The sequence below is a fragment of the Thamnophis sirtalis genome, unplaced genomic scaffold (genome assembly GCF_051295495.1).
Source record: "Thamnophis sirtalis isolate CommonGarterSnake01/CBP01778 unplaced genomic scaffold, rThaSir2_p1.2 scaffold_5, whole genome shotgun sequence".
Classification (NCBI taxonomy): domain Eukaryota; kingdom Metazoa; phylum Chordata; class Lepidosauria; order Squamata; family Natricidae; genus Thamnophis; species Thamnophis sirtalis.
In genome coordinates, this window is record NW_028261385.1 from 33,989,282 (window position 1) to 34,003,779 (window position 14,498).

General features: G+C 40.5%; 1 protein-coding gene across 1 annotated transcript in view; it reads right to left on the reverse strand.

Annotated features, from left to right (window-relative positions):
- The window catches only part of JMY (junction mediating and regulatory protein, p53 cofactor), a 54,832-nt gene extending 43,778 nt beyond the window's left edge, over positions 1-11,054 (reverse strand). Inside the window, exon 1 of the mRNA XM_014060768.2 lies at positions 9,739-11,054. Within this exon, the coding sequence (XP_013916243.2) occupies positions 9,739-10,710 (972 nt within the window). The 5' untranslated portion in view covers positions 10,711-11,054. The remainder of the gene's footprint in view (positions 1-9,738) is intronic.
- Between the last annotated feature and the right edge of the window lie 3,444 nt (positions 11,055-14,498).

Genomic DNA, 14,498 nt, shown 5'->3' on the forward strand with positions numbered 1-14,498 from the left:
CCCCGCGCACGCGCATGGCGCTACAGTGCCTGCGCAACGCTCCACTGAGCAGCTGGAGTGTTGCGGAGGCTTGTGGAGGCATCGCAGGCAGGTACAACGCATGTGCACGCCGTGCGCATCCGGAACCCACCACTGCTACTACCACAATAACTCAAACCAATGAACTGGTATAGGTTATAGCCACTGCAATCCTGTGTATGCTTGGCCACACAATCAAGAATGCCAATACAGGTAGTCCTTGACTTACAACAGCTCATTTAGTGACTGTTTGAAGTTACAATGGCACTGAAAAAAGTGACTTACAGCTATTTTCCACACTTACGACCATTGCAACATCCCCATGGTAACGTAAATTACATTCGGATCCTTGTCAACCAGTTCATATTTATGACAATTGCAGTGTCCTGGGATCATAGGATCATCTTTTGCGACCTTCTGACAAGCAAAGTCAATGGGGAAGCCAGTTTCACTTAACAACATTGTTACTAATTTTACAACTGCAGTGATATTTAATAAATATAGCAAGAAAAGTTGTAAAATGGGACAAAACTCTCTTAACAAATTTCTCACTTAGTTTCTGGGCTCAATTGTAAGTCAAGGACCACCTGTGCATGCCTCCCCAGAAAATGAGATTAGCAACAACTACTGGCTAAAGACACTAACAGTAGTGTACATGCCTAGCAGCACAGATGAACGAGCTGCTAGCAGCAGGCTCCCATCCATCCTTTCTAACTCAAGGAAAGACATCCCGAAGGTACTTTTCAAAAGGCAACTGGACTTTCTTGGGTTTTTTTCTGAAAAATATTTCACTTCTCATCCAAGAAGCTTCTTCGGTTCTGACTGAATGGTGGAATGGAATTTATGGATGAGAAGTGAAACTTTTCAACAAAAAAAGAACCACAAAACATGGGATGTTCTATCAGGCATTATAGCCACTAAGCTACATGACCATATGGAGCATTGGGCTAATACACAAGCACAGGCATTGGGAATAACACCAGAGGCTCAAAATATCAGCTCATAGACACACCAGTTGCCCAAGATTGAAGGGCTAGACAGATCAATCTGAGCACAGACTCTCTACAGAAATCCTACAATTCAATGCCACACACATGGAACTGCAAAGGCCTGGGTCTATACAAAGTCAACAGGACACTAAAGGCTTTCCTCAAGAACTCAATGGGACTGTGGAAGACAACACTGGAAGTCAACTCAAGACAACTCACATAAGTAGCCATAAGTAGCATATACCAAAGTGATGCACTGTGTCCACTGCTGTTCTGCATAGGCTTGAATGCCCTCAGCCAGATATCCACAAGGATTTGATACAAGTTCAAGAGTGGAACTACCATCAATCACCTCCCATACATGGATGGCATCAAGTTGTATGCTAGGAGTGAATGAGACATTGATTCATTGGTCTACCCGATTTACAGTTAGGACACTGGGAAGTCATTCGGACTAGAGAAGTGTGGCCAGATGGTGTTCAAAAGAGAGAAAGGGGAAATAGTTAAGATTGATATGTTGGAATTATCAGTGGGCAACAAAGCAGACAAACAGACCGTTTATAAATACATTGGTATCCCAGTCGCATGTGAACGATGATGAGAATGCAAAGGGGATAGCAACATTCAAGTATCACTAGATCTTAAAGAGCCAGCTCAATGGGAAGAACAAGATCCATGCCATCAATAGGTATGCCCTGCCCATCATCAGATAGCATGGTGATATAGTGAGCTGTCTAAAAAAGGACACTGAAGGTACTGATGTGAGGATCTAGAAGCTCCTCACGATGTACAGAGGTTTCCACCCAGGATGGATAAAAATTGATTTTTTTAAAAATTAAAAATCAGATTTTTAAATTTTAAATTGGATTTTTAAAAATTGAATTTATTTTAATAAAATGCTTTTGGAGTAAACATCTATCTAAAGATAGTTTTCCATTTAAGATACATGAATAATTTAGTTTATTCACCATGAAATGGAGCTTAGTTATATAGCATGAGGCTGTATATTCTGCAATACTTTCATTTTTTATAAACTCATTAATAGCAAAAGCAGTTAGATTTATATACCGCTTCATAGGGCTTTCAGCCCTCTCTAAGCGGTTTACAGAGTCAGCATATTGCCCCCACAGTCTGGGTTCTCATTTTACCCACCTCGGAAGGATGGAAGGCTGAGTCAACCTTGAGCTGGTGAGATTAGAACCGCTGAACTGCAGATAACAGTCAGTTGAAGTGGCCTGCAGTACTGCACCCTAACCACTGCGCCACCTCGATGCAAGCTCTGCAAGCTAAATAGTAAACCTTCATTTTTTTGCAAATAATAATATTAAAGATTCTAACTACCAGCAAGAATGAGTCCTTACATTTAAAGAGTGCTTGTCAATTCAGATCCATCATGGCAATGCCCGTTAGCGGGCATCCACTCATCAGCTTCCCCCCATGTCCCTCACTTGTTGTGTCCCTGGCACATCACCAGCCGTTGAATGGGATTGTCAGTGAGTCAACAGCGGGTCAGAGGAGGAGCTGCTGTAAGACAGAGATGACAGTTGCTCTTTAAAAATTATGATTTAAATCAAGCCTTTTCACTAGTGATTTAAATCATGATTTAAAACAACTTGATTTACCTCCTGTTTCCACCCAATACTCAGAGATTGTACACTAGGCAGAAAGAGGATGGTGAATGTCAAAGCCACTGTCCTAGATGAAACCAGAGCACCCAGGAATCAGTAAGATGGCACCCAAAGATGAGCTGCTAAGAAAATGTCTGAGGCAGTAGCAGATATGAGAGGAAGATCAAGCAATGTCATGGCAAAACAAGACCTGGCATGGGATGTATCTTCAAGAGATAGCTGAGGTAGCAAACATTGAGAAACCATATTAGTGGCTGGAAATGGCTAGACCCATGATGGCGAACCTATGGCACACATGCCATGCGGAGGCATTTTTCAGGGCATGCAAGACATTGCCCTGTCAGCTGGCCAGCTGACTTTGATCTTCTTTTGAGGCCATTTTTCGCCCTCCGGAGGCTTCCCTGAAGCCTCCAGAGCGCAAAAAACTGGCCTTACGGGCAAACCGGAAGTTTGGGACTGTTGCTCGTATGATTGGTTTTTGCACTCCGGAGCCTTCAGGAAAGCCTCCTGAAGGCTCTGGAGAGCTAAAACCGGCCCTACAAGCAACCAGGAAGTGGTTTGCTTGTAGGGTTGTTTTTTGCCCTCCGGAGCCTTCAGGGAAGCTTCCTGAAGCCTCCGAAGGGCCTCCGGGGAGGCAGGGCAGACTGTTTTCGCCCTCCGCAGGCTCCTATAAAGCCTCTGGAGCCTGCCGAGGGCAAAAAAAGCCTGCCAAAAATGGGGGGGAGAGAAAATGCTGGTCGTGCGTGCATGCACACTGTGGTCGTGCGCATAGCATTATGGGTGCGGCATGCCCACGTACGACCCCCTCCTGCGCTCCCCCTGCTTTTGACACGCGAGCCAAAAAAGGTTTGCTATCATTGGGTTAGACTAAAAGACTATAGAATGAATGGGATTAAAATTAAAAGAGATGATTTAATATGTAACTGAAGTAATTGGTGAAGTGAATATTGTAAAGATCTGTATGAAAATGACACCTTAAGGAATGAACATGAAATAAATGCTATAATGGTTAGTATCCAATTATAATGATGGAAGTCATAAATGCAGTGAGAATATTGGAAAATAGTAAAGTTCCCAATATATTAGTATAACAACAAAAATGTTAAAATATAGATGTAATGATTATGGGGTGTTTAATGTATGTATGGCATGTTTCTGCAAGTCTTTCTGAGCTCGGCCTGAAAAATGGAAGAACTATGGTAATTAATAAGAGTAAACAATGTTATAAGTGTGCCTGGAAAGGAGTTTGGCAAAATTCTGATAGGGGACAATAGCCCTAACTTGGGAAGTAAACAACAGTTGTATGCAAGGTGAAATATGTGCAGGCCAGATCTTTTCTTTTTAGTAGCACTGATTAATACGAGTAGCTCACTGATTAATGTAAATTGACTTAAAGAAAGCATTGACTGTGAATATGAAATTGAAAGGAGATAGCTGAATCGGAAAAGAAATTACATGTAAACAGTAACACGCTCCACATGGGGGCTGCCCTTGAAAAGCATCCGGAAGCTTTAGTTGGTGCAAAATTCAGCGGCCTGCATGATTTTGTGCAGACCCCGGTGTGCACATGTATCACCTCTCCTGTGGGAACTGCATTGGTTGCCAATTTGCTTCTGGGTGCAATTCAAAGTGCTGGTTGTCACCTTTAAAGCCCTTCATGCCTTGGGACCTGGTTATCTGAGGGACCGTCTCTTCTCAGTCACATCTACCCGACCCACTAGAACAGGGAGGCAAGGACTGTTGCTAGTCCCATCCCCTAGGAAGATACACCTGGTGGTACCCAGAAGGACCTTCCCCATGGTGACTCCCTCTCTCTGTAACATCATTCCCCTAGAGATTAGAATGGCCCCACACTAATACTCTGCTATAAGGCACTGAAGACCTGGTTCTGCCAGCAGGCCTAGGGAAACCAGAGCGGAATGGAGCCCATTAAATGGGTATGTGATCTGCTGTCAGTGGGGCGGGGGTGGTTGGGAGGTAATTGTTATATTGTACTATATTAATTTATTTGATTCTTTTTGTTAGTTTATTATTTAAAATGTGGTTTTATATTCTGTAAGCCACTTTGAGTCCCCATGGGCAAATAGGCAGCAATATAAATTCAATAAACAAACTAACAAATATGGTATAAATAAATCATAAATGCAAATAAACTGAATGCTTAGTGAATGATTCAAAACTGTGCCCTGAGCATGACAAGGATGCGTGGTATCATGTTGATTAATACAAACATTGACAAACATGTTAAAAAATGCTTTTGGTGGTCAACAGAGGTTATATTGGCTGGGGGTATGAATGTGGATGCTTTATCCACTTTATATGCAAATTACGTGTTGCTGGCTAATAACTTAATGTTTTGCAACAAATATTAATAATGACACAACCATGATGTGAAAATTAGTGTATCAAAGGCCAAGGTAGCGTTTGACCAAAAAATGGTCATACACACACACACACAGACACACAGTAAGGGATACAAAAAGGAAAAGGTTTAAAAATATGTAAATGCTAATGGATAAGTAGTGATACCATGGGGCTGTTACAAGGAATGAACATTTGTCAAATATAATGAAAATATCTATCTATCTATCTACTATAATATTGGAAGCAAGAAACAATTGTTTCAGAAGAATCAGGAAAATAATGACAATGGAATACTTACAAAGGTTACAAAGATAGAAAAAAAGAAATAGTATCAATAATGAAATGTACTTTTGCCTATTTTGTTATGTGGGAGTGAGAATTGAAGGGTAAAAGTTGAATGGAGTCAAAATCAGTTATTAAGAAATATAGGCAGTAAAGCAAGAAGAGATAGGATCAAGATAAAATGGGTGCTGAGTAAATGTGAACTATATAGAAAAGATGAGTGAGCAGTACAAAAGTGATATATTAATGTGACTTGGTTATATGGAGGGCATGCATGAGGACTGCATCTTAAATAAAAATATAAAGGAAGAGTGATGGACTGACAAAAAGGAAAAATCCTAATGAGACTCTTAAAAAACAGTTTAACAGTTTGAAAAATTAAATGCAATATATGAATGAATGACAAAACCGGGAAGTTTCCAAGGATGGAAAAAGTATGGACAATAATTGTGAATGGCACCTATATAAAACAAGATTTAGTTACAATATATTTTTTTAGTCCTGTTTCTTTTACCATTTTTATTCCTTTTCTACACTTAATCTAACTTTTTTTATCCTGAAAGGGACTAGCATAACAAGTATATATAAAGATCCATTATACATAAATTATTAAATTTAAACTTTTCTTTTAAAAAATCATACTATTAGATTTGTATCCTACCTTTTCTCCAGGAGCACAAGACAGCCTTATTTCTTTTCACTTTAACTCCACAGCAATTACCCCTTTAAGTAGGCTAGGCCAGTGATGGTGAATCTTTTCTTTATGGCGTGCCAAAATTGCGTGCACGTCCTATCGCATGCACATGCGTCCTATCGCATGCACATGCCCACTCAATCTCCTCGCCCACCTGCGCATGTGCACGCAACCCACCCACCCATGCACGTGCGACCTCTTGCCAGGCTCTGGAGGCTTTCCTGAAGCCTGGGGAGGGCGAAAACGGCCTCCCCCGGGCCCCAAAGGCTCTCTGGAAGCCGGAAAGGGATTGTTCTCGAACTTCCGATTGGGCTGTTGGGGCTGTTTTTCGCCCTCCCCAGTCTCCAGAGGCTTTCCTGAAACCTGAGGAGGGAGAAAAATCAGTTGGCCAGCATGTCCATGCGCGCCAGGGCTGATGGCTGGCATGCAACCAAATATGGCTCTATGTGTCACCTGTGGCACACGTGCCATAGGTTCTCCATCACGGGGTTAGGCTGAGGGACAGTAACTGGCAGAGTTAGCCACTGAATTTCCATAGTTGAGTTTGAGATTAGAAAATAATACAGGTACGGTAGTTCTCAATTTAGGACCGGAATCTACATCGTAAGTGATATAGTTAAGTAAATCATGCCTGTTTTTATAACTTTTTTGCTACAGTCTTAAGTGAATTTAGCCTTCTCCAAGTAACCTCCCCCCCCCACTAACCTTCACTAGAGGTGATCACATGACTCTGCTCTGGGACACTGCAACTATTGCAATTTCATGCCAATTGCCAAGAACCCAAATGTTGATCATGTGATACTGGGGACACTGTGACAGTTATAAATGCAAGGACAGGTCATACATGACTTTTCTCAGTACCATAACTCTGAAGGTCATTAAACAAATGGTTATAAGTCAAGGACTACCCATAGCATGTACCATTATGAAAGAGATAAATTTTGTATGGTAAGATTTAACATTTCACTTCACCAAACTTTTTATATTATCTTTTTATATTATCTTATCTTAAAGTAATTTAGGGTACCAATGTTCTTCTACTTTCAATTTTATGTATTAATATTAAATATTAAGACTATAATTTTGGCATAGAAGCAATTTTACAATTCCAACCATTATATTTGCAAAATTAGTGCAGAAAGATATAAAGTTTTACATTTAATATAAAATTCTAATAGTGTCTGAACTTGAGTTACATGTTGCATAGCTCAACAGGAATGTGTGACTAAATAAAACATTGTCCAAGCTAATTCTAAACAAAAGAAATTTATCAGTGCATATGGCCTTTCTTATTTCATCCAAAGAGATGAGTCATTCAACTGACCATCAGGATAAATCTTAATAAAAGGGCATATTAATATATGCTAGGAAATTTTATAACCATATCAATTATTAATATTCTCTTTAGAGCCTCAGTGGTGCAATGGTTAGAGTGCAATACTGTGGGCTACTTCTGCTGACTGCCTGCAATTTGGCAGTTCAAATGCCACCAGGCTCAAGGTTGACTCAGCCTTCCATCCTTCCGAGGTGGGTAAAATGAGGACCCAGTTTGTTGGGGGCAATATGCTGACTCTGTGAACTGCTTAGAGGGGGCTGTAAAGAACTGTAAAACACTGTAAAGCGGTATATAAGTCTAAGTGCTATTGCTAAAACTGAAACATTTTTTGTGTAGGTTTTTAATTAGAGAACTGTTAAGAATACACTATCTTCACTCAATGACTCTTAACTGCCTTAAAGTCACTTTCAAAGCAAAGGTAAGGCAAAAGAAAATGAGTGAAATACAGTGCATGAACTGAGTTGTCTCACATTTCAGGAGACAATTGAATCCCAATCTGAAGTGTAGAAAACTACTATATTCATATTACACATTAATATTAAATGTCTGTCATCTGTTGCTTCATTATCATGGAATAATTTAGCCAAGTGAGCTATGAGGTTCTTGTTTCAATTGATAAGACAGTGGAAACCTGAGAGAAAAAAAGTAAGTTAATCTTTCTTAAATATGCACCTTTTAATTAAATATGAGTCAGTTACATAGAAGGTACTAACAGATATACTGACATCAGACAATGCATTTAATTAGCATATACAGTATATATACAGATTGTTACCAAACAGTCAACATAATACTGGCACAGCCAATAGCTCTAGAATCATATCCATATAAAACTGAAGCTAGTTTAACAAAATGTATTTTATGCCTCAGTTTCATATGAGAAACATTTTAATTTCTAAGATACTTAAAATACTTGGTAAGTAATTAAATATACTGCATGTATAATCACTTCATTTTCTAAAATAAATATATCCTGATTAGAATAGTTACCAACATTTATATACAGTATGACAAAAATCATATACAGACTAAAGAGCTTGGATAAACCCTTACAAAGTGCTTTAAAAAAACGTATGGCCTCAGAACACTCTATTTCACACTATTCAATGATTATTATGTTTTTATCCAGTGTTTATTACTTTATTAGTCACTCAACATTTCTAAATACTCCTTCCTCCTATTTTCATCACCACCATCCTGGGGTGAGTTGGGCAGAGACAGGGACCAGCCCTAAGTCACTCAGCCAGTTTTCATACCTAAGGCAGAACTAGAACTCTCAGTTCCTGGTTTCTATGCCACACCTTAACCATTACACCAAACTGGCTTTCCATTCTCCTTCTAGAATAAAATGTTATTCTCCTCTGAGGAAAAAGCTAAAGCAATAAAGCTTTTTCTTGGATATTGCTACTGCTACTAGGGCCCTTTGCAGCTTTTATTTTATATACCTACAATGAATTATAAGCAAAATAAAAAAAGAATACTGGTCTAAATTTCCCTTCTATTGAAATCTCAGCTTTGATTGTTATTGCAACTGACATCCTGCTTCTGGGCTAAATTCCTAATATTACATATATGCCAACTTCAAAATCAAATTTAGCAGAAGACAAATACCATTTATTTACTTGCTTGTTAGATTTATAGTTCCCCAGTCACTGGGGAACTCCAAAAAGTCAACATGGCAGCCATAATGAAGTTGGTATTATTGTTTCATCTTGTTTTGTTTTACTAATCTTGTTGTGAGCAAACAGGGTTATTACATATAAGATGATAACTCACGTAAGCCAGGTAAATAAATAAAAATGATCACATGATTGAAGCCCCTCCCCTCTTGTGCAGGTATCAAAATACTGCCATCTTCTTTTCTTAAAAAACTCTTCTGGATGTGCTTCCTCCAATCAATATACATTATCCTAATTTCCCCTATAACAATAATTCTGTGAGGTAAATTGAGTGAATAAGTGACCTATAAAGACCCGAGCAGCTTCACTAAGGGTGGATTTGAAACCAGGCCTTCCCAGTGCAGCCCAATATATCAACCATGTTTATGGTTGTGGTTAATGTTTGTACCTGTGAGTCACCTAGAGTCGGAGTCGGAAGGACTAGAAATTTAATAAATAAATAAATAAATAAAAGTTTCATAATAATTAGGTATACAAGTATTTGAATCAAGAATTTGCATCTTGGAAGATTTTCTAAGAAATACTCCAGCAAACGTTCAGATTTACCAACCAATAAGTATTTTTTCCCCTAAACAATTTGGAATTACAGTATGTTAAGAGGAAAAAAGAAAGAAAACAACTGAAAGACAAACCTTAGGAAATTTATTCTAAGATTAAGTTGAGGAATAACTGGTGCAAGCAGAATGTATTAATTAGCTTGATGAGGGTCTCCCCTCCACCTTTTATGTAGACTGGGGGCATTGCTCACCTCCTGAATGCGCTTACGGGCCCTTTGCAATACCTCCTCATAGCCCTTCTGCCGAAGCTCGCTCAGACTCTCGTAATATTCCTCCGGGTCATCGGTTTCGGTAAAGAGTACCTGCGAGAGGATCTTCCAGCCGCAAGTGTCGAGGCAGTGGCCCAGGTATACCTGCAGCTGGTAACACAGCTCATCCATCTCTTCCTCCGAGAGCTCTGGAATCCCAAAGAGCACCGTCCACATCCCCGACGGTTCCTCGGGAAGGACGGGCAAACAGGGCTCCAGCTCGGAGTTCACCGAGCTCAGCTGTTGATGGACGGCCCGCAGATCCTGGAAAGAGAAGAGGCCGGCCCAGCTACATTCCTCTCCAGATAGCGCTTCCACCTCGGCGGAGGCCGCGGTGGGCGACTCGGTCGCTTGAGGCCCGGCGGGAGAAGGGAGGAGAAAGGCGGCAGCGACGGCACCTTCCGAATGCTCGTCCTTGCCCAGCTCCAGCTCCTCCAGATCTTCGGCCGCGCAGGCCGCTGGGCTGAGCGGCGCCTTCGGAGCGGGCTGAGGCCTCCGGGCCAGGCTGCTCTTCGTCCTCGCCGGGCTCCTCTGCGACGCCTCAACCGCTCGGCTGCCCGGGCTGCGCGGAAGCGACTCGGCCCGGGCAGGCGATGCCGGCGAGCTCCTGGCTTGGATGGGCTCCGCGGCGCGTCGGGCCGGGGATTTTCGTATAGTGGGGCTGCCGGCCGTTTTACAGGAGGCGCTTAGCTGTTCGGGCGCCCCGGGGCCCACCGCGCCAGTGCGGCGGAACTCCCGGGAGCCGCTGCGCTGCCTCTGCGCCGTCCGGTTATGGCAGGTGATGGCGAACTTGCTCTCGATCTCATTCCAGGCCACGATAAAGGCAAACTTCTGCTTCTCCCGCTCGTGGAAGGCGTGAGGCCTCACGGCCACCCAGTCCGCCTCCAAGGTCTCTTCCAAGGCGAAGGTGCTCATGGTGGACCGACACCGCGACGCCCCCCCCCCGCCTCCCTTTTCTCTCACGGACGTCGCGAATCGAGGACTGGGGTGGGGGGGGGGAAGAGAAGTCTCTGTTCCGGTCAAGATTGCCGGGTCCCCAGTCACCGCCCAGCCTGAGCCATGTTAACGGCCGGCATCGGAAACCCAAGCGGACGGAAACCCAAGCAGGAAAGATGCCAGGCTAGTCAGGACCCGGAGACCCGCGGTGGAAAGGCGCCAGAGACCCGCCGATGGCTCCAACGGCCGCCGCTGATGCTGCCGCCGCTGCTGCAGCGCGCGCGCGCGCCTTCCGCGCGCTCTGCTTTGTTGTCAGAAGTCTGGCGGCCGCAGAGTCTCCCGCACAGGTACTTGCAGTCGGTCACGTGGAGACGCCGGATCTGTTTACAAGCCACCGCGAGGCCGCTGTCCCGCCTCTTGCGCTGTTCGCCCTGCCCGCCTCTTCCCTCGAGCTGTGGGAGGTCTCATCCTCCACTCCGCCGGACAGGGAGGACGGCGGTTCGCTCCTCTCCTTTTGTCGGCCTTGTTCCTCCCCGATATTTCAGGACCGCCCGCCTTGTTCCCCTCCTCTTTCTCCTCCAAATGATCCGGATCAAAGCGCTCCTGGGCGGATGGTTGGGAAAAACGGAATCCTGCCAGAAAGGCGCCTTGAACCCAAGACCGGTCCCGAAAAGAGCAGCTTTAGGGTCTCAGTTGAGGGGTTGGTGAGACCTTTTCACGGAGGGTGGCTGCTGAAGTTCGTGGCGGGTTTCTGCGGTGAGATGGCGGGCGTCGAGCACAGCTGCGTTTGCAAACTTCTCTCTTGCCTTTGAAGTGAGTCCCTCACGTTTCCGCTGGTTGTTGCGGAAAGAAGATGCGTATCAAAGACGTCTACAAGCCCTAAGAGGAAAACCTGTATCAGTCGTAGCGACTTCAGATTGTCGAAAAATACAAACCTGATCCGTGGGAGTCAGTCTTAATTTTGAACCAGCCTTACCTTACCAAAGTCTTTTTAAAGAAACTATTTCCCCAAGGTACGATACCAGGTTTTTATATTTTTCTAAATTTCATTACTCGGTATATACATACATAAACATATATACATATATACATATATACACACACACACACACATATCTCACATCTAAATATATCACATTCTGAATACTTAATTCCAATTCCTTTTCATAGAATTTAATTCCATTAAATTTTATTAATTCTTTTCTATTGACTGTTAATAATTAAAATTAAAATAATCATAAAATAATAGTTAATAACAGTTCTAAAGGGAAGGAAATGACTAAATATGTTTTGCCTAATCATTATATGATATTCTTACTAGGCAACTGCCTATTTATGAACCTGAAAAATTTAGATTAAAGGAGTCCAGGTTGACAGATTGAAATGTGAATAAGAGTATTTGAAGCTAACATTCCTGACATGGGTCAATAAATAATTATCAGGGATCATGATGGTTCCAATTAGGATAAAAGCTAGTGCACATACTGTATATGCCTGTCCCTCAAAGTAACAAATTGATAAGATACAGATTCTGTCACAGTGCAGATTTTTTTTCCACTTTAAAACTTTATTAGGAAATAATACATTCAAGTCGGGGTTGTCGGACTTTAATGCACCAAAACAACAACAATAAAATCCTAATAGTAGAGTTTTTCCAAGACTATTTCAAAAGTTTACAACTCAAATGAACCTAAATATAGTTCTTGAAACATAAAGGTCATTAGTATCTCTACAATTAAAACAACTGATTGTAAAATAATGGACTCTAGTGGATTGTGTGCCATGTGTTTGGAAGTTGTGGTGTTGCCTTGGTAGTTTTAGAAATATGAATTATTTAAAAAATATCCAAAATCAAATGTTTTCTAGCCAATTCTCATTGGCTAGTTAATATTTAAATTTATTTTTGCAAGCTCCAAAAATGGAGCCAGTGGAATTAGTGGCAAGTATAATGTGGCAAAATGGGTTTGAATAACAGAAGATTCCTTTCTGTTGAGATAGCAAGTTACATTCTGAGTTGGGAATGTTTTCTATTGAAGGTTGACTAGGGCCTATGTATCTGTAATTAATAAATGAAATATGAATCACTACATCCTCTCTTTGTCATTCTCTTCATTTATACATTTGTATTGTGTTTTCTATTAGCTGAATATTTCATAATTTACATATTTTAAAGCAATTTTCATTAAAGGTAATTTTAAAGGAGAGTAGCACAAAATGAAACAATATAACTATTAAATGCATAGTGGAGTGTTTCTCGATCTCAGAAACTTTAAGATTGAGTTTTGGGAGTTGAAGTCTTAAAGTTTCTGAGATTGAGAAATACTGGTTCAGTGAATACATCAAGCTGTACTTATAATAAGAAGAAAATAGAAAAACCTTGAAGTTGTTTGTGAGCTCCTTAGAGTAAAATTGAATAGTGCAGTTTATATAATTTGTCATATAAACTTTAATAGAACAGACATACAATATCTATCCTCAAAAAGCAATGAAAAACAAATACTTTAACTTTGTAACTACAACTAGATGTTAAACTCCAAAACAGTAAATAAGGAACTGTGGGAGAAACCACAAGCCACATAACAGATCAATCTTCTTTAATAGCTGCTGGCTTGTTTTTCAAACATATATATCTCATTCTTATTACAAATGATCAATGGTGGTAAAGTAGGTACATTTTTTAATATTTAAATTTTGTTGCTTTGCCTTGTTGATCTTTGATTTTAATAGAATTCTAAAAACTATAGTTTGAATTATGCCTTGCCTGACATATTGTGTTTTCCATTGCAAAAGGATCTTGATGTATTTTAGAAAAGTAAACAAGGCAGGCTAATGGTAGACCATTATTCATATTTTATTAAATCTCACACAGTTATTGACTCTCACAAGTGGTGACTCCATAGAACTATAGGGTTATTTGCTTGATGATACATTTGGATTAAGATGACAGCTTAACATGGTATAGGGAAGTGACTAAATGGATTTAATGTGTGTTTTTTACTGTATGCTTTCAGAGCAATAATTTAATTATTCCTTTAATTTAAAATGTATGATGCCTAAAGAATTTTAAGATCACCTATAAAAATCCATGACATATGTGTTGAATGTGTCAAACATTTAATATTTCTTAATTTCTGCATTTTTATACTCTAATATAGTAATGGAATACTTATTTTTAGAAGTTAACCTGTTTCCATCCTTTTTTAAAAAAAAACTAATTCAATAACTTGTTTTGAAATATCAAACATTTGCATTCTTTTTCATATGAACTGCCACATAAATGATGTTTGAATTGCCAATTTTTTTTGTTTCTTACAGTTGCTTGGTCGCAGGGAGCTCTGTACATCAATTTGCCACCAAAACTCACATTCATAGCAGGATGTAACCCAGGTGCATGTTATAGAATTTCTACATTGTGGTTTAGTTTCTTTGTCTTCAATCTGGTTTTACAAAATTTTCATTTCATACTGTTTATATGTAGCCTTTTAAAATTGGTTTCTTTTATAAATTGTCAAATCTATAAAATTAGTTTTAGATGCGGTCTACACAACTATACTCATAGAAGTTGTTTCCTTGAATTGTGCAGAAATTCCTTTGTATAAGGATTTATAGGCTTTCAGTGGAATCTTCTATTTGAAAATTATCTTAATAGTGCTTGATAAGCTTGCTGCCAAGTAAATAGGTATACTTACTTAGTAGTTAGCTCTAAAAATACTAGGAATTAATTTGGAGTAGGAACAGGATGGTTCTATTTATTTGGAAGATAAGAG